The sequence below is a fragment of the Phascolarctos cinereus genome, unplaced genomic scaffold (genome assembly GCF_003287225.1).
Source record: "Phascolarctos cinereus isolate Bilbo 61053 unplaced genomic scaffold, phaCin_HiC Scaffold_4;HRSCAF=312, whole genome shotgun sequence".
Lineage (NCBI taxonomy): Eukaryota > Metazoa > Chordata > Mammalia > Diprotodontia > Phascolarctidae > Phascolarctos > Phascolarctos cinereus.
The window spans coordinates 667,137,909-667,159,022 of NW_027555847.1; the positions used below are offsets into that span (position 1 = coordinate 667,137,909).

General features: G+C 46.6%; 1 protein-coding gene across 1 annotated transcript in view; it reads left to right on the forward strand.

Annotated features, from left to right (window-relative positions):
- Positions 1 to 21,114, forward strand: part of TBXA2R (thromboxane A2 receptor) — a 39,655-nt gene that overhangs the window by 17,564 nt on the left and 977 nt on the right. The window contains 2 exon segments of the mRNA XM_020969201.2: positions 14,033 to 14,803; positions 14,805 to 14,970. Coding sequence (XP_020824860.1) covers positions 14,033 to 14,803; positions 14,805 to 14,970 — 937 coding nt within the window.

Genomic DNA, 21,114 nt, shown 5'->3' on the forward strand with positions numbered 1-21,114 from the left:
GTCTCCTGGTCCAGATCCCCTGGCCCTGGACCCAGACTCCTTCTGGCACTGACTATACTGAAAGTCTGAGAATTTTAAAAGTCCTGAAAGTCCCAAGTTCCCAAGCTGGCTGATGATATGTATTGTTCCTTGGAAGAAGTCCTGGTTGTCTCTTCCTCTTTGGAAGGGGGAAGACTTCCAGCCCCCTCCAGCACCTACATTTCCTACTTTCTGCCTCAGAATCATAGACTCATACCTTGGAGGATTCTTAGTGTATAGATCGGGAAACAAGTCTAGTGACTTGCCCAAGGTGGTAAGGCTCATACCAGACTCAGGTTTCCTGGTTTCCTTGGCTATTTCTGATACTCTGAGTGGAAAAGTTTGGTTAGGGAGAGAGAAAAAGAGAGAGAGAGAGAGAGAGAGAGAGAGAGAGAGAGAGAAGAGAGAGAGAGAGAGAGAGAGAGAGAGAAGAAAGCTGAACAGGCAGGGAGGACCCTGAACTGATTCAACTCTGCTCTAACTCTTAGCTGTTCTACCCATCTAGGTAGTTAGGTGGCACAGTGGATAGACTATTAGGCCTTGAGTCAGGAAGACCTGAGTCCACATCTAGACTCAGATACTCCCTAGCTGTGTGACCCTCAGAAATTCACTTAGCCTCTATTTGCCGTAGTTTCCTCAACCGTAAAATAGAGACAATAATAGCACCTACCTCCTAAGGTTACTGTGAGGATCAAATAAGATAACATTTGTCAAATGTTTAGCGCGGTGCCTGGCACATGGTAGATGCTTAATAAATGTTTGTTCTTCATCCCTTGAGACTTCAGTTGCAGAAAGATTAAGGGTGGGCAGATATCTGGGGACCAAGAAGACAGCATTCCTTTTTCCCTCAGCCTGGAACAAACAAGCAAAAATCAGAAAGATAATGATACCAAAGAATCCGAAAGACCCAAAGGTCTTAGGATGTTTCAAAATATGTGTGTGTGTGTGTGTGTGTATTATTAATATATTTTGTGTTTAACATCATCTTAATTTCACCCTGTGTCTCTACTCCTCTCCCCCTCCCAGAAAGACATCCCACATAGTATTTTTTAAAGAAAAACACTCAGCAAAACTGATCAATAAATCAAAAAACCTGAAAGTATATGCATCAGACCAATGGACCTCTCACCACTGCAAAGGAGTGGGGGAAGGTGTCCTCTCTTATCTCTTCTTAGGGGCCCTGGCTTGTTCTTTGTCATCCTACAACATTCACTTTTGATTGTTTTGTGGTGGTGGTTATTTCCATCTCCATTGTTGTCTTCCCTGTGTATTCTGCTTTCTGGGCTATTCTTGCTTCATTCTGTCTCTGTTCATGTAAGTCTTTCCATGCTTCTCAGTATGCATCCTATTCTTCATTTCTAAGAGCGCAGAAATATGGATAGAGCACCAGGCCTGGAGTAGGAAGACTCATCTTCCTGAGTTCAAATCTGGCCTTAGATACCCACTAGCAGTGTGACCCTGGGCAAGACACTTAAACCTGTTTACCTCAGTTTCCTCATCTATAAAATGACCTGGAGAAGAAAATGGCAAACCACTCTAGTATCTTTGCCAAGAGAACCCCAAATGGGGCCACAAAGAGTCAGACGTAACTGAAACACTAACCAACAACAAATATTATGTTATATTCATGACCCACCATTTGTTTATTCCTCAATTGATGGGCATTTATCTACCTTCCAGTTCTTTTTTTTCCAGTATTTTTTTACACTTTTTTTTTTTGGCTAGGCAATGGGGCTAAAGTGACTTGCCCAAGGTCACACAGCTAGTAAGTATCAAGAGTCTGAGACCGTATTTGAACTCACGTCCTCCTGACTCTAGGGGCCAGCACTCTATCCACTGCACCACCTAGCTGCCCCCAGTTTTTTTACTATCACAAAAAGTGTTGCTGTGAATATCTATATATGAAGTTTTATTTTTTATCAATAATCAGATAATCCTAGGATGGAGTGATGGAGAGGGTAAGGACGAGGCAGGGACCATGGACAGAGATGGGATTAGACCCATTTGTTTTCTGAGTATCTCTAAGCCTTTCCCAGGTCCCTGGGAAGGGGACTTAAAGGAAGGAAGGGACCCAAGCTATTCCACCCAACTTCCACCTTGGGCAGTGGCTCAGCAAACCCTTGGAGGCAGGAGAAGGGAGGTCATAGTAAATATGCTTTGCTTGCCATAACCCCAGTACTACCCCTCACCCTAGATGATTAGGGGCAGGGAGACAGGAACTTGAAACCACCTGCAGAGAACTTAAAACCACAAGCTAGGGATGCCCACGCATGCCTAGTTCAAGTTCTCAGCCTAGCCCAACCAGATCACAGGCCAGCTGGCATCTGAACAGAGTTTGTGCTAGTATGCCCCTCAATATGTGTGTATGTGTGCATATCCAGTGTTTGTCTATCTTGTATGTTTCCATTTTTGCCAACAAGAGTGTCTATACATTAGCATGCCCATCTTTTGTGTATATGTGTATGTTAATAGTGTCTATCCCTCTATTCACATACACACACACACACACACACACACACACAACTTACAAGATCAAACACTTTGAGAGCCCTACAGGAAAGAACAAAAAACAAGTTACTGATTATTGGGGAGATTTTTGTAAGCCCCTGGATCATTGAAGTAAGGTCATCTGCTTTCCCTAGATCTTAGCAAAGAGAAAAGTCCCTGAACCTGCCCCCACAGAGATAGTGTGTGTGTGTGTGTGTGTGTGTGTGTGTGTATGTGTGTGTGTGTGTGTGTGTGTGTGTGTGACAGACAGAGAGAAAGAGACAGAGAGAGACAGAGAGAGAAAGAGAGACAGAGACAGAGAAAGACAGAGAGAGAAACAGAGACAGAGGAGACAGAGAGAGAGAGAAAGAGAGAGAGACAGAGAGAGAAAGACAGAGACAGAGAGAGAAAGTCAGAGACAGAGAGAGAAACAGAGACAGAGGAGACAGAGAGAAAGAGAGAGACAGAGAGAGAGAGAGAGAGAGAAAGACAGAGACAGAGAGAGAGAGAGAGAGACAGAGAGAGAGAGAGAGAGAGAGCGCGAGAGAGAGCCTCACATCAGCACCACAAGCTTCCAGGTAGAACCCTGACACTAGCTTTACCAAATAAAGATGGCTTACCATCTTCCCCAAGAAGCTGTCTACCATTCAGCTGTATTGGGGAGGGCAGAAGGCTCAGTCCTGGAACATGCCCTCTCAAAGGTCAAAGTCTCTCGGGAGGTAGAAAAGGGGCAGATGTGGACATTGTCATCTGTGGGAGACTCAGAAGGGCTAGACTTGAGCCTGCCCCTTGGGGGCAGTCACAGTCTAGGGGAAACAGAGAGCCAACAGAATTACAGAATCTTCTAGTTGGAAAGGACCAGCTGCTATTTAGCCCAAACCATGCTAGGGGGAGAAATGGAGAGAGCACTAGGTCTGAAATCAAGAAAACCTGAGTTCAAATTCAGCCTCAGACACTTAGTAGCTGGGTGACCCTAACAATTCACCTAACTTCTGTTTGCCTTAGTTTCCTCATCTGTAAAATGGGGATAATAATAATAGCACCTACCTTCCAAAGTTGTTGTGAGGATCAAATGAAATAATATTTGTAAAGTGCTTAGCATGGCATCTTTTACATAGTAGGTGCTCTCTAAATATTAGTTGTTGTTGTTATCGTTATTATTATTATTATTATTCCCAAAGAATCCCCTTTACCATACACCTGACAAAAAGATACTGAGCCTTTAGTTAAAGACCTCCAAGGAGGATAAATCCATGTTGCTGGAAGCAGCCCATTCCACTTTGCTATAGCTCTAATTAGGACTAATTAGAGGTAATTAGAAAGTTCTTCCATCCAACATAAATCAGCCTCTTTTGCAACTTCTCCCCACAGCTCCCTGGTCCTGCCCTTGGGGACCAGGCAGAACAAGACTAATCCCTCCCCACAAGACAGCCCTTTTAGGTACTTTGAGATACTGCCAGGTCCCCTCCAGCATTCTATAGTCAAGAAAAGTGAAAATAGCTCCTGCCTTTAAGAAGCGGGTTGGGTGGGTCATAAGGATTGGGAGTCCAGGGAACAACATCACAGAAATAAGGAGTGTTTACATGATACGTACAAAATGGATACAAAGCAACCTTTGGGGGGATGCACCGGCAGCTGAGGAAATCGGGAAAGGCCACCTGCAGACGATGCCCACTTGAGTTAAGTCATAAGGAAGCTGGGAAGTCTAACAGTTAGAATTGAGGAGAAAGAGCATTCCAGGCATTGGAGATAGCCAGAGCATGGGCAATATGGTGGGATTGGAGGAGACCAATGTTAAAACTCTGGCAAGATATGAGGGGCCAGTGAAGAGCTCTAAAAGCCAAACAGAGAAGGTTTTACATTTGACCCTGGAGGCAATAGGGAGCCACTGAATTTATTGACCACCTTCTCCTCCTAGATACCCTTTTCTTTCTGGATTTTCATGATATGTCTGACTACTCCTTTGCAGTTTTCTTTGCTGGATTCTTATTTCATGCCTACTAACTTCGGTGACCCCCAAGCCTCTGTCCTGGGGTCCTTTTCCCTTTTCACTGGCAGCTAGGTGGTGCAATGGATAGAGTGCTAGGCCTGGAGTCAGGAAGACCTGAGTTCAGATCCTACCTCAGACACTGATTAGCTATGAGACCTTGGATGTCATTTTATCTCTGTCTGCCTTTATTTCCTCAACTGTAAAATGGGGCTAATAATAGTACCTACTTCCCAAAGTTGTTGGGAGGATAAAATAATATTTGTAAAGAGTGCTGCAAGCTTTAAAGTACCATAATTGCTAGATAGTGTTTTTCATCTTTATATCGGGATTTTTTAACCTGAGGTCTGTGAACTTTTTAAAAATATTTTTATGACTTGTATTTCAATATAATTGGAGGGGGAAAATGTGATCAGATCTTCATTTTAGAGAATTCATTTTGCTGCCAGTATAGAGGATGGATTGGAGTGGTGAGAGACTTGTTGCAAAGACTAATTAGAAGGATGTCCCAATACTCCAGGCAAAAAGTGATGAGGGCCTAAACCAGGGATGTGGAGCCAACTGGAGATTAAATTTTAAAGTGTGTTAAATGGAAAACCCATTGTTAAACATTTACCAGCATACCCAAACTACCACGGTGGTTATATGGGTGAAAAGTAAGGGATATGAGAGATATTGTTGAGATAGAAATGATAAGACTTAGCAACTGATTGTATATGTAGGATAAATGAGAGTGAGATGATGAGCATGACACCAAGGTTGGGAACCTGGATGACTGAGAAGATCACAGAGCTGGGACTGGAAGAGACCTCAGGATATTTGTAACAGGAAGGGAGGAAGATAGGGGGTTAGGGGAGGAGAGGAGAAAATAATGAGATCTATTTTTGGACATGTTGGTTCTGGCCTCCCATTCAAAATATCCTCTAGGAAGTTTGGTAATGTTGGACTAGAGCTCAGAAAATGGAGGAAGGTTGGATATATAGATCTGGAAGTCAGCTGCAGAGAAATGAAAATGGAACCTGACGAGTTTACAAGGTCACAAGGTGAGAGAACAGAGAGCCAGGATTCTCACCCTTTTATGTGTCCTGAACCTCATTGGTAGTCTCACCCTTCTTGGAATGGTTTTTTCTTTTGTTTCGTTGTTCTTTTCTTTTTTTTTTTTTTTTGTGAGGCAATTGGAGTTAAGTGACTTGCCCAGAGTCACACAGCTAGGAAGTGTTACATGTCTGAGGCCAAATTTGGACTCGGGTCCTCCTGATTCCAGAGCCGGTGCTCTATCCACTGCACCAACCTAGCTGCCTTGGAATGTTTTTAAATGCATAAAATAAAATATATAAGATTCAAAGAAAATCAACCATTTTGGAACACAGTTATCAAAAAAAATTTGTTTTTAAAGTTCAGGGATTCCAAGTTAAGAAACCTTGGTGTAGAGAGAAAGGAAGAGGTCTCAAGACAGAGTCACAGTTAGTGGGCATGACATAGATAAAGTTCCAGCCAAGGAAACTGAGAGGGTACAGTCAGACATGTAGGAGAAAACCAAGAGAGATCAGGGTCATGAAAACCTGCAGAGGAAAGAGTATACAGGCAGACAAAGTGGTCAACAGCATCACGTGTTGCAGAGAAGTCTTCAGACTGAAAAAAGGCCATTCGATTTTAAGAGACCATTGGTAATGTGGAAAAAGAAGTTTCAGTTGAACAATGAGGTTTGACTCAATTTTGCAGAAAGTTTAGAAGAGAATGAAAGAAGAGGAAGTGGAAGCCCCACGTGCAGATAGTTTTTTGAGGATTTTCACTGTGAAGGAGAGGAGAGATATAAGATGATAACCAGTTAAGAAAACAAGCATTTATTTAGAGTTTACTATGTGCCAGGCACTATGCAAAGAGCCAGGGATACAAAGAAAGGCAAAAAAGAGTTCCCTGCCTTCAAGGAGCTCACATTCTATTGTAGTATATGATACACAAATAACTAGATAGGAGATATTGAGAAGGTGGAAACTAATCTCAATGGGAAAATCACTAGCTGCTGGAGGAGGGAAAGAGACTGAGAAAGAAGGTGGGATAAATAGCAAGGATGGTAGAAGCTAGTAAGGGATTTTGGTTTTGGTTTTAAGAAGGGGAGAGACCGCCATGTTTATAGGCAGCCGGGAAGGCACCAGTAGACATGAAGGTATTGGAGATTAGACAGAAGGGGATGTTGCAGAAGCAATCTGGTAAAGAAGATGAGAGGGGATGGGATCAAGGGTCCACGTGATGATACTGGCCTTGGCAGGGAGAAGGGTTGTTGTTATTCAGCCATGTCCAATTCTGTGACCCCATGTGAGGTTTTCTTGGCAAAGATATTGGAATAGTTTGACATTTCCTTCTCCCCTTGATTAAAGCAAACAGAGGTTAATGACCTGCCCAGAGTCACACTCTTACTGAGTGTCTGAGGCCAAATTTGAATTCAGGTCTTCCTGACTCCAGGTCCAGTACTCTATCTACTGAGCCACCTAGCTGCCTCCAAGAAGAAGGGCTGGTCTTCAAAAGAGAGGGGAGTAAAAGAGAAGATAGTGGGGTGTGCTATCAGGAAAATGTGAAATGAAGAGAGTGGAATAAGAGGAAGCTCCCTGATGAATGGTCTCAATTTTTTTTTTCAAGTATGAGGAGAAGTCCTCAGAGGAAGGATGGGGGGAGGTACTGTGGGAGGCTTAAGAATAAAGAAAAGATGGGGCAGCTAAGTGGCGTGATGGATAGAGCTCCAGCCTTGGAATCAGGAGGACCTGAGTTCAAATGCAGCCTCAGACACTTGACACTTACTAGCAGTGTGACCCTAGGCATGTCACTTAACCCTGATTGCCTCACACAAAAAAAAAGAATAAAGAGAGAGTCTGAAATAGCTTTGATGGTGAATAGGATAGAGAATCAATTAGGGGAGGAATAAAAGGATAGTGTCTTGCTGGAGTCAGGGCCTAGTTAAGAGCCAATAACAGCAGTTTGTGGTGGGCGGGTCACCATGATCTCATGACTTCTTCCAGCTCTGTGTAGCAGCATCTCTTGTTTCTGCAAACAGTCTTGATACGACATGAACTTGAGGCTTTTCGCCCATCTGAACATTCTCCAGCTTATCCATGGCCTTAAACCCAGAACTATACACAAACAGAAAGGTCACACAGTTTCAGGAACAGGGCTAAAGGCTCGGAATGGGACGGCTTTGAGGATGATGAGGTTGGGGAAAAGATCAGATATGTGCAGAAGGGACTCTCTCATCCTATGTCAGGAGGGGATTGGCCTCAGAACCCATACCCTAGGGAAGGGTGTATGGTGTGGGGTGCTTATCTGCACATGTGATTTCTAGAGGCAGGCCTGTGATCGCCACAGTAACTGCCAACAGCAACACCCACAAACCCCCCATAGACACATACACACACACACACACACACACACACACACAATCTTTCTTGCCCAAGGTGGATCAGGTTTCAGGAGCCTGAGGAAGAGAGACCAAGATAAAGTTAGCTTGCTATGGTCTAATGAAAAAAACACTAAATTTGGAAACAGGAAATATGGGTTCAGTCTCTAGTCCTGAAACAAATTAGCTATGTGACCTTGGACAAGCTACCTTCCTTCTCTTGAACCTATCTTCCTTACGTGTCAAATGAGGATGGGGCCCTGTGGTACACACACCTGTAATCTGAGCCACTGGGGAAGTGGCGGCTTCGGATGTCTAGAGCTCAGGAGTTCTGGGCGGCAGTGGACTGCAACAGGGATGTCCACACATTAATATGGTGACCTCTCTGGGAGAAGGAAGGCCACCAGGTTGCCTAAAGAGGGCCAAAATTACTCATGTTGGAAACTGAACAGGCTAAAGCTGCCATGATGATCAGTGGGATGAGGCCTGGGAGTAGCCCCTGAACCTCCGAACTGAGTGACATGAGGAGACCCATCTTTTTAAAAGATGGGGATTATTGATCCTTGCAATGCTGACATCATAAGGACATTGTGGGGAAAGTGCTTTGTCTGTTGTACATGCTTATGAAAACGGAAGCATTTTTATCTGAAGCAGGAACAGAGACCCAAGTCTTAGATCCTTGGGGTGCATCTAGTTACACCATTTCTTGTCCTTCTCTATCCATTCCTCAATGTTCCTCCATCCTTTGCTCTGTTTTCTCTCAAGGTGGGAGGGGTTAGGACTAGATTGAAGGGGTATTGTGTGGTCCTAGGGGAGGGGTGTGTGTGTGTGTGTGTGTGTGTGATAACAGTAGTTGATGGGATTCAACAGTTGTTGGGAAAAGGTCGGTGTTATCCCTTTGGGGACACGTGCTGCTGTTCCCTCCTTCTTCTCTTCCCCTACATGAGTATCAAAGATTCTTGGTAGGAGTCTTTTCCTGACCCAGCCCATAGGCCTTGGCCTGGGAAGTGGTGGAAACAGCCATGGCACTGGAATCCAGTATCGCCTCGGCCTAGGCCTGGCCAGATAGGCCTATCCTAACCATGACATTGACCCTAACCCCGGCATCCTGGTCTGACCTGACCTTAGCCTCCAGCCTTGGTCCCCACACGTGGCCAGAACATCTGGCTCCAGACAGGCTGCAAGGAAGGTCCTGAGCTGATGGTGGGGGGAGGTTCCGGAAGAGCTTCCTGAGCAAAGAAGTTGAAGAATGGGATGGGGGAGGGGAGAATCACAGAATCATGAAATCTCAGCATTATGAAGGCCCTCAGGTTATTAAGTCCAACACATACCTGAACAAGAATCCCCTCTACCACATGCCTGCCAAGTGGTCATTTGGTCTTTCCTTGAAAACCTCCAGTGATGGAGAGCTCACTGCTTTCCAAGGCAGCCAATTCTACTCCGTGATGGCCTTGATGCTAAAGAAGTTTTTCCTGATGTCAAACCTTTATCTGCCTCTCAGCAGCTTCCACCCATTGTCCCTATTTCTGCCTTCTGATGCCAAGCAAAACAAGTCTGATCCCTCTTTTACCTGACAACCATCAAATGTTTGAAAGAACTGTAACGCTGCTTTCCCACCCCCAACCGTCCATTCGATGCTTCTTTTTCCCCAAGCTGAACGTCCCCAGTTCCTTCACCGTATCCCCAAGTGGCATTATCTCAATACCCTTGCTGCCCCTCTCCAAACCTTCTCTAGCTTATCCTTCCTAAATGTCTTTCCTAAAATGTGATTCCCGACACTGAACACGTACTCCAAATGTAATCTAATCTGAATAGAGCACATCCAGCCCATTACCTCCCTTGTCCTGGGAGGTCTCTCTCAATGGAGCTTAAGGTGCATTAGCTTTTTTTTTTTTTGGCTTCAATAACTGTTGGTTCATATTGGGCTTACTATCTATTGAAACCTCTAGATCTTTTCCAAGTGAACTGCTATGTAGTCACGACACCTCAAGTGTAAAATTTCCCCTTTATCCCTATTAAACTTCATCTTACCAAATTCATCCTAATATCTTTAGATCTTGACCCTTTCAACCATCATGTTTGATAAGTATACCATCCATGTCTTTATCCAAACTACTGATAAAAAGGTTAATTACAGCGTCAAAAAGAGAGGTCCCTAGGCTACTGTACTGGAGACCTCCTAAGCTGACATTGAACTCTTGATGACTTCTCTGTGGCTTCAGCCATTTAGCTAGCTCTGAAGCCACCCAATTAACCATCTAGCCCACATCACCCCAGATTATCCACAAGAACAACATGGGATGCTTTTGCAAGCTGTGCCAAAATCTAGGTTAACTTATACGGACACATTACTGTGACCGACCAGTCAAATGACCCCACTGAGAAAAGGAAAAGAAATTCGCTGCTGTAGTGGAGCCATGCCAGCTCTTTGTAATCAGCTCTTCCTTTTTCTAGAGGTTCATTAACAGTCTGCCTCTTTAATATTGTCAGTGATTTTGCCAGAAATGAACGCCATGCGACCTGTCCCCTCATTTTCTGACTGCCTTGCCTTGGGAAGTTGGCACAGAGGGACAAATGAGCCTGGTGAGAGAAACTGGAGGCCTATGAGAAAGACCACTGGGCCTGGGTCTCACTGCCTGCTCTACTAGATAACAGCTGCATTACCTTAGGCGAGTCACTTTTACTGTGAGCCTCAGTTTCCTCATCTGTAAAAGGATAGGTTTTAACTAGATGATTTCTAATGACCCTTCAAGCTCTTTCACCTCCAGAATCAATTCAAAAATCCTCTGTTTGGCTCTCAAAGCCCTTCATGCTCTGGCCCCTTTCTACCTTTCCAGTCTTCTTCATATGCTTAAAATGTACCCTGCCATGCAGTGACACTATCCTCCTTGCTGCCCCTCAGACAAAACTCTCCGTCTCCCGATTCTGTCCACTTTCACTGGCCATCCTCCCTCACTCCCTGTCTGGAACTCTCTCTCTCTCTCCATATCTCTGCCTCCTGGCTTCCCTGGCTTCCTTCAGGTCTCAGCTACTCGTCCCACCTTCTGCAAGAAACCTCTCCTGGCCTCCTTCAATCTGAGTCTCCCTTTGAATTTCTCCCAATTTACCCTCTAGATATCTTGTGCATTCGTTCTTAGAGGTTTGTGCTTGGTTTCCCTCTTTAGACTTTGAGTTCCTTAAGGGCAGGGACTTTCTTTGTATTCACAGATGACTGACTGGGTGACTGACAGACATTCTGCAATTCTTCCTGCAGAGAATAGGGAGAAGGAGCCCAGCCTGACTTAAGGGGAGGGATCCTCAAAGAGGAGGTGGACCTGGAGTATGGGATGTCAGGCTGAGGATCTGGACTTTTCGCTGTGTGCGATGGGGACCTGCTGAAAGCTTCTAAACTAGGGAAGGTCCTTATCAGAGTTGGGCTTTGGAAAGTCAACTCTGGCGCTTTATACAGGAGGAAAATAAGTAAGCAGGCCTACAGAAGGAGCCCCATCTCCTTCCTCTTTAGTAGTCTAGGCAGAAGGAAATGAGCCTAATACTCAGATGGAGGCTCAATGGAATCAAAGAGAGGATGGATATGAGACACCATAGGATGCCACAGCTGGGGGAAGGGTTCCTGCTCCCCTTTCTGGCCTGAGGCTTCTGAGGGGATCAGAATTGATCCCCTTTCCTCAGGGGTCCAGCAGCTGCTCAGGCTATCTACCCCCCTCCTAAACCTGGCATTTGGAGCGTCTATTGAAGAGATGGGAAGGGGATGCTAGATTCAAGAAACAGATGCTGTTGTCTTAGGACCTGGGGGAATGAGTTCTGACACTTTGGAAGGGGAGAACAGCATCCCTTCTGGTCAGTGGCAGAAGCAAGCAGGCCCTGCTGTGTTCAGGTCACATCTGGAGAGCTGCATCAGCATCTGAGGAGAAACGTGGACAAGCTAGAGGGGCTCTGTTGCCTTACAAACAAGGGGAGGGGGAGGGGATGGGTGGGGAGGGGAACTTTGGGAAAGAAGGGAGGAGCTCTCTGAGGCTTTGGCCAGAGGCCCAGGGAGCAGGAGCATTGAGAAACTTGGTCCCAGGAGTTGATTCCCCACTGGATAATTTATAGAGGAGATAAGAGACAGACAACTGCCAGCGGAGCTTTAACCCAGCCAGGGACCCAATTACAATGATGGGAAAAGGGCCTGGGCTGGAGGGGAAGATCCAGAGGTTCCAGGGCTGAGGGCCAAAGTCACCTTGCCACCTGTGGCACTGGACTCATCACGCTGCTCCCCCCCTCAGGAGTCTTCCATGCTTCCCTGTCCCTGACCCCAAGCCAGGGTCTGGCCTGGGCACCTCTCCAACCCTCTCTCCCCCTGCTCCCTGCACCATCCCTCTGCCCTTGGCAAGTCTCCAGATCCCTGTTAATGTCCTTTCCCAATCCAGTCCCATCCCTACCCCCAAACCCAGTGATCTCCTCTCTCCTCTCTGCTTTTTTAGCCTTCAAGGCCCAGCTCAAGCCCTTCCTCCTCCAGGAAGCCTTCCTTAGCCACCCCAATCTTCAGTGGTTTTCTCCTTCCTTGAATCTCCAACAGCCCTGACTGCGTGGCCCGTGGCCCACACATGACGGCATGGGATCATAGGATGCATCTCTGTGCCACGCGTGGGAGTCATTCATCTCCCCAGTCGGACTGTGAGCTTCCCAAGGAGAGGCAGGAGGGACTGTGCCATCTTCTGCAACCCCCACAGCCCAGGACCCAGAACACCAGGGGGCCCAGGAACAGCTCCACGGGCAGAGAAGGGGACAGACCCAAGCTCAGAGAAGGGATAAGAAGTGTGGAATGCTTCATCCCAGGGAGGCTGAGGCAAGGACCAGAGAGGGATGCTGCCCCAGCTTTGTGGAGGGAGCAGTGTCGTGGAAAGAGAGCTGGGCTTGGACCCCGGAGGGCTCGCACTGCTAGCTCACCCTGTGACCATGGCCCAGTTACCTTCCCTCTCTGAAAAGTATGTGCTTCCCAGGATTGGGTTAGGAAAGCGGCCACTTCGAAAGGCCACTGAATGGTGCAGCGGATGGGCTGGGCCTGGACTCAGGAGAACCTGAATTCAAATCCAGCCTCAGACACTTCCTAGCTGTGTGACCTTGGGCAAGCCACCTAACCTGTGCCTCACCTTCCTCCCCTGTAAAATGGGGATAATAATAGCACCTCCCTCACAGGCTCAAATGAGGTAATACTTGCACAGTGCTTAGTCTTGTACCTGTCACACGGTGGGTGCTTAAATAAGCATTTTAATGGGTGCTTATGCCCTCCCTCAGGATCGGGAGTATTTATCATTATCATCATCATTATTATTATTATTACTGTTATTATAATAATTATTATTGTACTACTATTATTATTATTAGAGCAGAAGTATGTGGGGCTTGAAAGAAAATCCTGGGACTCTGGTCCCCAGATTGCCTTTGCCAAACAAATACTCCCCACCCACCACCCTCCACCCTCCTGAAGGGTTCAGACAAGGCAGTTGGCCCCTGACTTACCAGGTCCTGTCCTTTATCTCGGACTTATTTCCCCTCTGGAAGATGATTAGCTGGTCCCTAAGACAGGATCGTCCCCACCTCTGACTTTCTCTGTTCCAGGCTCTCCCATTTGACATTTAAAAAGCCTTCTTAAACTTTACTCCCTTCCATGTTCTGCACAACACAACCTCTCTGGTCCTCTCTCAATCTCCCATCTCCACACTTTTGCCCTGGCTGTCACCCAGGCTCTCCTTCCTCGCCTCTACTTCCCAGCTTTCACTGGCTTGCTTAAAGACTTGACTCAAATCCCACCTTCCACAGGAAGCATTTCCCAATTCCCCACTTCCCTCTCCTCCCTCCCCAGTGCCTTCCCTCTGATATTACTTTCCATTGTATTGTTTACATCATTTTGCACATTAGTTATTTACACACTATCTCCCCTATTAGAATGTGAGCTCCCTGAGAGCAAGCATCATATTTCTGCCTTTCTTTGTATTCCTAGCACAGTGCATGGCATACAGTCAGAGCTTAATAAATGTTTGCTGACTGACTGCCGTCCTCTGGTCTAAGGCCCCTTCCCAGCTCTGGCGTTCCCTGTTGTAAGTTCCTTTCCCGCTGACTCCGAGATGCTACCCTTCCGTTATAACTGATATTTCTGTCTTTGCCCCCAGGGGTATCCTTGAAGGGGACGCCAGTGTGCCAGGCAGAAGCCATCCTACAGCCACACATCTTTTGCAAGTTTTGCCAGGGAATGGGGCTGTGAGCCCTGCTTTTGCCATGTGCCTGCCAGGGGAAGTGGCCCCATGCCTGATGCCAACCTCTCAAAACACCAGTGCCCCTGCCCCACTGCCCTGTTCCCGGCCTATGAACATCAGCCAGGATGAACGGCGGCTCATCGCTTCACCCTGGTTTGCTGCCACCTTCTGCCTGGTGGGCCTGGCCTCTAACCTTCTGGCCTTGGCGGTGCTGGCCAGCGCCCGACGGGTGAACAGCTACCGGGCTCGCTCCTCCTTCCTTACCTTCCTCTGTGGCTTGGTGCTCACTGACTTCCTGGGGCTGTTTGTAACTGGCTCTGTGGTTGTCTCTCAACATGCCACACTCTTTGACTGGGCTGGCACTGACCCTGGCTGCCACCTGTGTAAGTTCATGGGTGTAGCCATGGTTTTCTTTGGCCTGAGCCCGCTCCTCCTGGGCACTGCCATGGCAGCCGAGCGCTTTGTGGGTATCAACCAGCCTTTTTCACGCCCGGCAGCTGCATCCCAGCGCCGGGCCTGGGCCACCGTGGGACTAGTATGGGCAGCCTCCTTTAGCCTGGGCCTCCTCCCTGTCATTGGCCTGGGTCGATACACCATCCAGTACCCCGGCTCCTGGTGCTTCTTGACTCTGGGGTCCCAGGTGGGTGACGTGACCTTCGGTCTGCTCTTTGCGCTGCTGGGTGCCTTTTGTGGGCCTCTCCTTCATCTTCAACACCATCAGCGTGGTCACCCTGTGCCGTGTCTACCATGACCAAGAGGCGGCGTGCCAGCGGCCACGAGACAGCGAGGTGGAGATGATGGCACAGCTGCTGGGCATCATGGTCGTCGCCACCGTCTGTTGGATGCCTTTGTTGGTGAGTGCCCTCAGCTGTCTGCCCTCTGCCCTCATCCCATTGTCCCCTTTTTGGGAGAAGATGAAGGAAGGGGAAATTAGCACTGGTCCTGACCATGCAAATCCCTTAGAAGAGGCCTCCGATGGAGCGAGCTCTGGACTTGGATCAAACTCCACCACAGTTACAAACTGTTGAGTCCTTTCAGTTGTGTCTGACTCTTTGTGACCCTGTTTGGGGTTTTCTTGGCAGAGATACTGGAGCACTTTGCCATTTCCTTCTCCAACTCATTTTACAGATGAGGAAACTGAGGCAAACAGGGTTAAGTGACTTGCCCAGGGCCACACTGCTAGTGAGTGTTTGAGACTTTCTCAGCCTGTTTCCTCTTTTGTAAAACGATGATAATAAAAATAATAATAACAAAATTAATACCTACCTTACAAGGTTGTGAGGATAAAATAAGATGAGATAGATAGATAGATAGAGATACAGTTATAAAATGCTTTGCAACCCTCAAAGTGCTATATTAATGTAAGATATTACCATTATGGAGATGGAATCCATTGATGCCCCTTGTTTATGCAAATCCTTTTGTGGATAATTGCATATAGGACAGAGAACATCAATACAGGGAGAAACTCTAGAACACCAAACATTGAAGGTAGAAAGGACCTTAAAACGCAGAATGTTCTAAGTGGAAGCTGTGGGCTAGGTGAGGCTGGAGGAGATGTGAGAGATGAGAGGTGAGAGGTGGGGATGAATTGCAGAATGCAAATGCATTCACTGTAAGACAAGGGCCTCTTACTGACTCTAGGGAAGGAGAGGGAAAAGGAGAGAATCTCAGAGGTAGAAGGGACCTTAAATTGTAGAATTACAGAGCTGGAAGGGATGCTAAGACATGGAAAGTCAGAGCTAGGAGGCTCATTAGAATACAAAACGTCAGACGGGAAGGGCCCTTAGAATGCCCTTAGAACACAGGATGTCAGAGTTGGGAGGGCCCTTAGAACACAGGATGTCAAGGCTAGGAGGGCCCTTAGAACACAGGATGTCAGAATTGGGAGAACCTAGAGACCAGTCAGTCAGTCAAATAAACATTTCACCTCTCTCCTACAAAGCCTTAGGCCTAAAAAGGGAAGGTCACAAAGTGAGTAAAGAGCAGAGCCAGGACTTACTGGGGGCCCCTGACCCTCCCATCTAGAGTTCTTTCCAACACACTATAGTTACCAGGAATTTTCTTTGTCAGCTTGCTGGAAATTGAATACCTATTTTCAGTGTAATAAGTGGAGGAACTCAGCTATTCCCCCAGCTCCTCAACCTAGTTTTCTGTAAACTGGATCACCTGCCCACAGGTGAGCTGGTTTGTTTAGCTGGCTTGTTGGAGGTGGGGGATGGGGGCAGATGGAGGTAGCATTGTTGTCTAATGGGTTTTCTCAAATCGAGGCCTGATTTCCAGCATCAGTGTTACAGGTCATAAGTAATTCATGAGCTCCTTCCATCTCAAAACTGTGTTTAAAAGGGAGTAGAAGCTCGTTTGTGTGTAAGGTCCCTTCCACTGCCTTGGCCTCGATTTCCCCAGCTATAAAATGAGAGGGCTCAACTGGATGATCCCTCGGTCCTTTCTAGTTCAATTCAATAAACATTGATTGAGTACCTGCTGGTGCAAGGCTAGAGGCTCAGGGCTGGGAAGACCAGCAGAAGCATCACGTGGCTCCTGCCATCTAGGGGTATCGGGTCGAATAGTCTAGGAGGGTGTTACAAATGCACAAAGAGCCAATGGAAAGAAAAGCGTGATAGAGCACAGGAGAGCCAAGCCCAACGCTATGAGAAATTTGAGGACCCAGAGATCATTTGCACTTGGCAGCCAGGGGAATGGAGGGGATGCAGAAGAGGGGGCTGGGAGTTGTCAGAGATGGCTTTAGGATGGCGTCTCTGAATTGGGCCTTGAAGGAAGGAAAGTACCCAAATAGATGAAGATGGTAGAAAGCGGAGGAGGAATGAGCAGGGTAGAAGGGAAGTGGCTATTTCAGTGGCTTGGGGAGAGGGGGGAAATAATCAAAGGGACAGGAAAAGGTAGCAGGAGCTACATAGAACAATGAGAGAGATAGTGTAAGAGAGGCTGAAAAGGTGAGTCGGAAATATTACATGAGTACATAACCCATAACCATCTTGTGGGGGGGGAGGAGTAAGGGAGGGAAGCAGAAAATTTAGAACTTAAAAAATTTTTTAATGAATGTTAAAAATTATCTTTACATGTAGTTGGGAAAAAATTAAATACTATATTAAAATATTTTTTAAATAAAAAAAAAGAAACAAAAATATTAGGTGAGGCCATTGGTTGTAAGATTAGGAGCCACTGCTGGGAAAGGGCAGAGGTTAGGAATAGAAGGAAGAAAGGAGAATAAGGGAGCACTGGGGGCAGCAGGGAGGGGGTTAAAGTCTAACTGCAGAGGGCCTTTGGAGGCCAGGGTCCTAAGTTTAAACTTTACTCAGTAAGCAGTAGACATTGAAGCTTTTTGGAAAAAGGAGTGATCTCACCATAGAAATGTAAAGGAAGGTTACTTGGACACTAGTGAAGAGGATAGATTGAAGAGGAGGCAGGAAGACCAGTAAGAAGGATCTTACAAGAATTGGGTGGAGATGAGATGAGGGATCTACCCTGGGGCATTTTAAGAGCGGAGAGGAGGGACCATGTGTAAGGAGATCACCAAGGCAGAAAAGATGAGACTTAGCAACGGATTAGATGGATAGCAAGAGGGAAAGACTAGGAAAAATGAAAGGTAACATCAAAAGTTATGCCAAGGATGGGCAGCTAGGTGGTGCAACGGATAGTGCATGATCCTGGAGTCAGGAGGACTTGGGTTCAAATTTGACCTTAGACACTTACTAGCTGTGTGACCCTAGGCAAGTCACTTAACCCTGATCACCTCAAAAAAAAAAAGAGGTATGCCAAGGTTGATTGAAAGGTTGGTGTTATTAACAGATAAAGAGAAGGTAGAGATGGAAAATGATCAGATCAGTTTTAGACACATTGAGTTTGAGGTGCTAGCAAGTAGAGTTAGAAATATGGAAATGAAGTTTCGGAGAGAGGTCAGAAATGATATCTATTTTGGAGTCATCTGCATAGAAGACATGGAAGTAGAGATCACCAGAGGAGACCACAAAGAGAAATAAGAGGGCCTACGATAGATCCTAGTGAGAATGCCAGAGCTGTAACTAGGGAGGAGTAACTGGGAGCTTTGCTCCAGCTAGAACATCAAATTTAGAGGGTGCTGAAAGCCCTTGCAGTCCTCTGACATATAAAAACAACAGAGCTTAACACACTTCATCCCCTTGGCAGTCACCCCAAATAAGCTCCTTCCAGACCCAACCCAGTCCTGCTGTCCTTATCTCTCCCCCTGCTCCATCCCACAACCCTACTGGGCACTGTCCTGGGGTCTCTGATGGATCTGGAAGTGCAAGGATTGGAGGGCACAAGGCATCTTGTGATGTGAGGAATGGATCACCGGGCCGCCTACTGCCAAGATTGAGATGAGGAGGGCTGAGGCATCATGGGGAAGTACTAAACTGGGAATCAAGGAGACCTGAATTCAAATCACACCTCAGATACTTACTGTATGACCATGGACAGATCATTTAGACACTATGAGCCTCAGTTTCCCCATCTGCTAAATGAGGAGGCTCCGTCTCTAAAATCTATGATCATATCATCGCTTCTTCACTCATTTATCTGTTTCTTCCCCATATGGTACTACTACTTCTAAGTTTTCTGGACTCTCTTCACACTGACAGTGGATGAGCTCCAGCCCTAGCCATGGGGTGGTAAAGGGCCTATGCTACTATATTAAGGGATTAAGTTGGCATTGACTCAGGTCTAGCTGAGCAGGTATCCTCCCCCGCTGACAAAAATGGTCCTTAGGGGGCAGCTAGGTGGCACAGTAGATAGAGTACTAGCCCTGGACTCAGAAGGACCTGAGTTCGAATCCGGCCTCAGACACATAACACTCACTAGTTCTGTGACTTGGGGCAAGTCACTTAACCCCAATTGCCTCACCAAAAACACAAATAAAGTTTTTTAAATGGTCCTTATATACACAAGTGCTCCCACAGAAAAAAAAGGAAAAATCACAAGCCCGTGTCGTCTGGCCTCCATTGTGTGTGGAAAAGGGACATCCGCTCTGCCTGCCTGGATCTGTGAACACAAGAACTGTCCTGGATTCTCCTATTCACCCCTTAAAAAATCCATTTGAAGACATCTTTCATCCCCCTTACCCCATAACCAGTTGGGGCTGCCCCAGGCACAAGAATCACTAGATGCCATGTTTTAAGGGTAGCCGGGGAAGATAAGGAACCAGTAAAGGAGAGAGATGTTCAATCAGGAAAAGAACCATGAAAGAAGGGTATCATGGAAGCCAAGGACAATCCAGCGTTCAGTGCTGACAAGAGGTCAAGATGAATAAGACAGAAAAAAGACCATTGAATATGATGAAAAGGAGATTTGCGAAAGTAGAGGGGATGTAAACCAGATTGCAAGGGGCAGAGGAATGGGGAGGTGAGGACAAAGCAGAGTGCATTTATGGTATAAGACCCTATTTCTAAGAGTCTTGCATGTTTTATGTTCTTAGGCCCCTCTTAGCTCTGATATTCTATATCCTAAGGGCCATTCAAGCTCTGATGTTTTGGGTTCTCATGTTTTCCATAACTGATTTCAAGTCTGGGCAAATGGGAGACAAGTTCTGGAGAGAGGGTCAGCCATGAGGCTGAGTTATTTCTTGAGTTATTCCCTTAGGAACACACAAACACCAGCTACCCCTCCCCTGTCTGTTTTTGTGGACAAGATCCAAAGGGAGGGCCAGGAGGGAAATGCATTTCTTGGCTATGAGCTGTAGTGGAGAAATACGATGCTTCCCCTGGGGTTTGGCTGGTGCTCAGGGTCCAGGCACCCTGCCTGCTCTGCTAATGTCTGGCACTGAAAGCTCCAGGGACGCCTAGGGAAGAAAATGGGTTGGGTATCATGTCTCCATACTGATCCCCAAAGAACCCCTTCCAACCCCCCCCAAATTTGAGCCCTTGACTAGACTTTAATTCTGTATAATTTATGCCTCACTTCTTTCAAAAACATACACATATGTGTTCCATACACATGCTATGCACATGGGTCAGTTGATAATATTCAGAGGGGTGTTTTGTTGGTGGTGATGTTCTCCCCCAACACTCCCTTCGTGGAGCCATCATAGAACTCTGTGGGTGATGGATAACTCTGCCCTATACATATATACATGCATGTGCATGATGGAACATTCAACCAGATGGGCTGCAGAAACACTGAAGGGACCCATAATCCTCCTCGCCCTCTGAGACCATGAAAACATTCGTGAGATCTGCTAATGATAATCCTAAGACTTTAGAACACAGAAAGTGAGAGCTAGAAAGGAACCCAGCCCAGAGAATGTCAGAACTGGGAGGGCCCTTAGAACACAGAAGAGAGAATGTCAGGGCTGGAAGGGAACTTAAAACATGAAATACAGGATGTCAGAGCTAGGAGGGACCTTAGGGCATAGAACACAGAACGTCTGGACTAGAAGGGAACTTAGAACACGGAACACAGAATGTCAGAGCTGGGAGGGACAGTAGAAATCATATTGTCCCATGTGACAAGGAAAATGAGGCCCACAGAAGTAGGGGGAAGGGGAATGACCACACAGAATCTCAGAGCAGGAAGAAGTCCGTACGACCGTCCAGCCCATACCACACTTGACAAGAACCCCCTTTCCAACATATATAAACAGTGCAAGAGCTTTTGCTTGAAGAACTCCAAGGAGGAAAGAGCCTACTCCCTCATTTTTTTTCTTTTTTTTGACGAGGCAATTGAGGTTAAGTGACTTTGCCCAGGGTCACACAGCTAGTGAGTATCATGTGTCTGAGGCCGGATTTGAACTCAGGTCCTCCTGACTCCAGGGCCGGTTCTCTAACCACTGTGCCACCTAGCTGCCCCTACCCCACTCCCTCATTTTAAAGATGAAGAAACTGAAACCAAAGAGGATAAATGACTTGCCCACAGTCACACAGATAGTAATGGCAGACAGGCAGGATTTGAACCTGTGTCCTGCCTTCAAACCAGTGCTCTTCACCCAGTGCTCCTAATTCTGCCCTGTCAGGCCAAGCAGAACA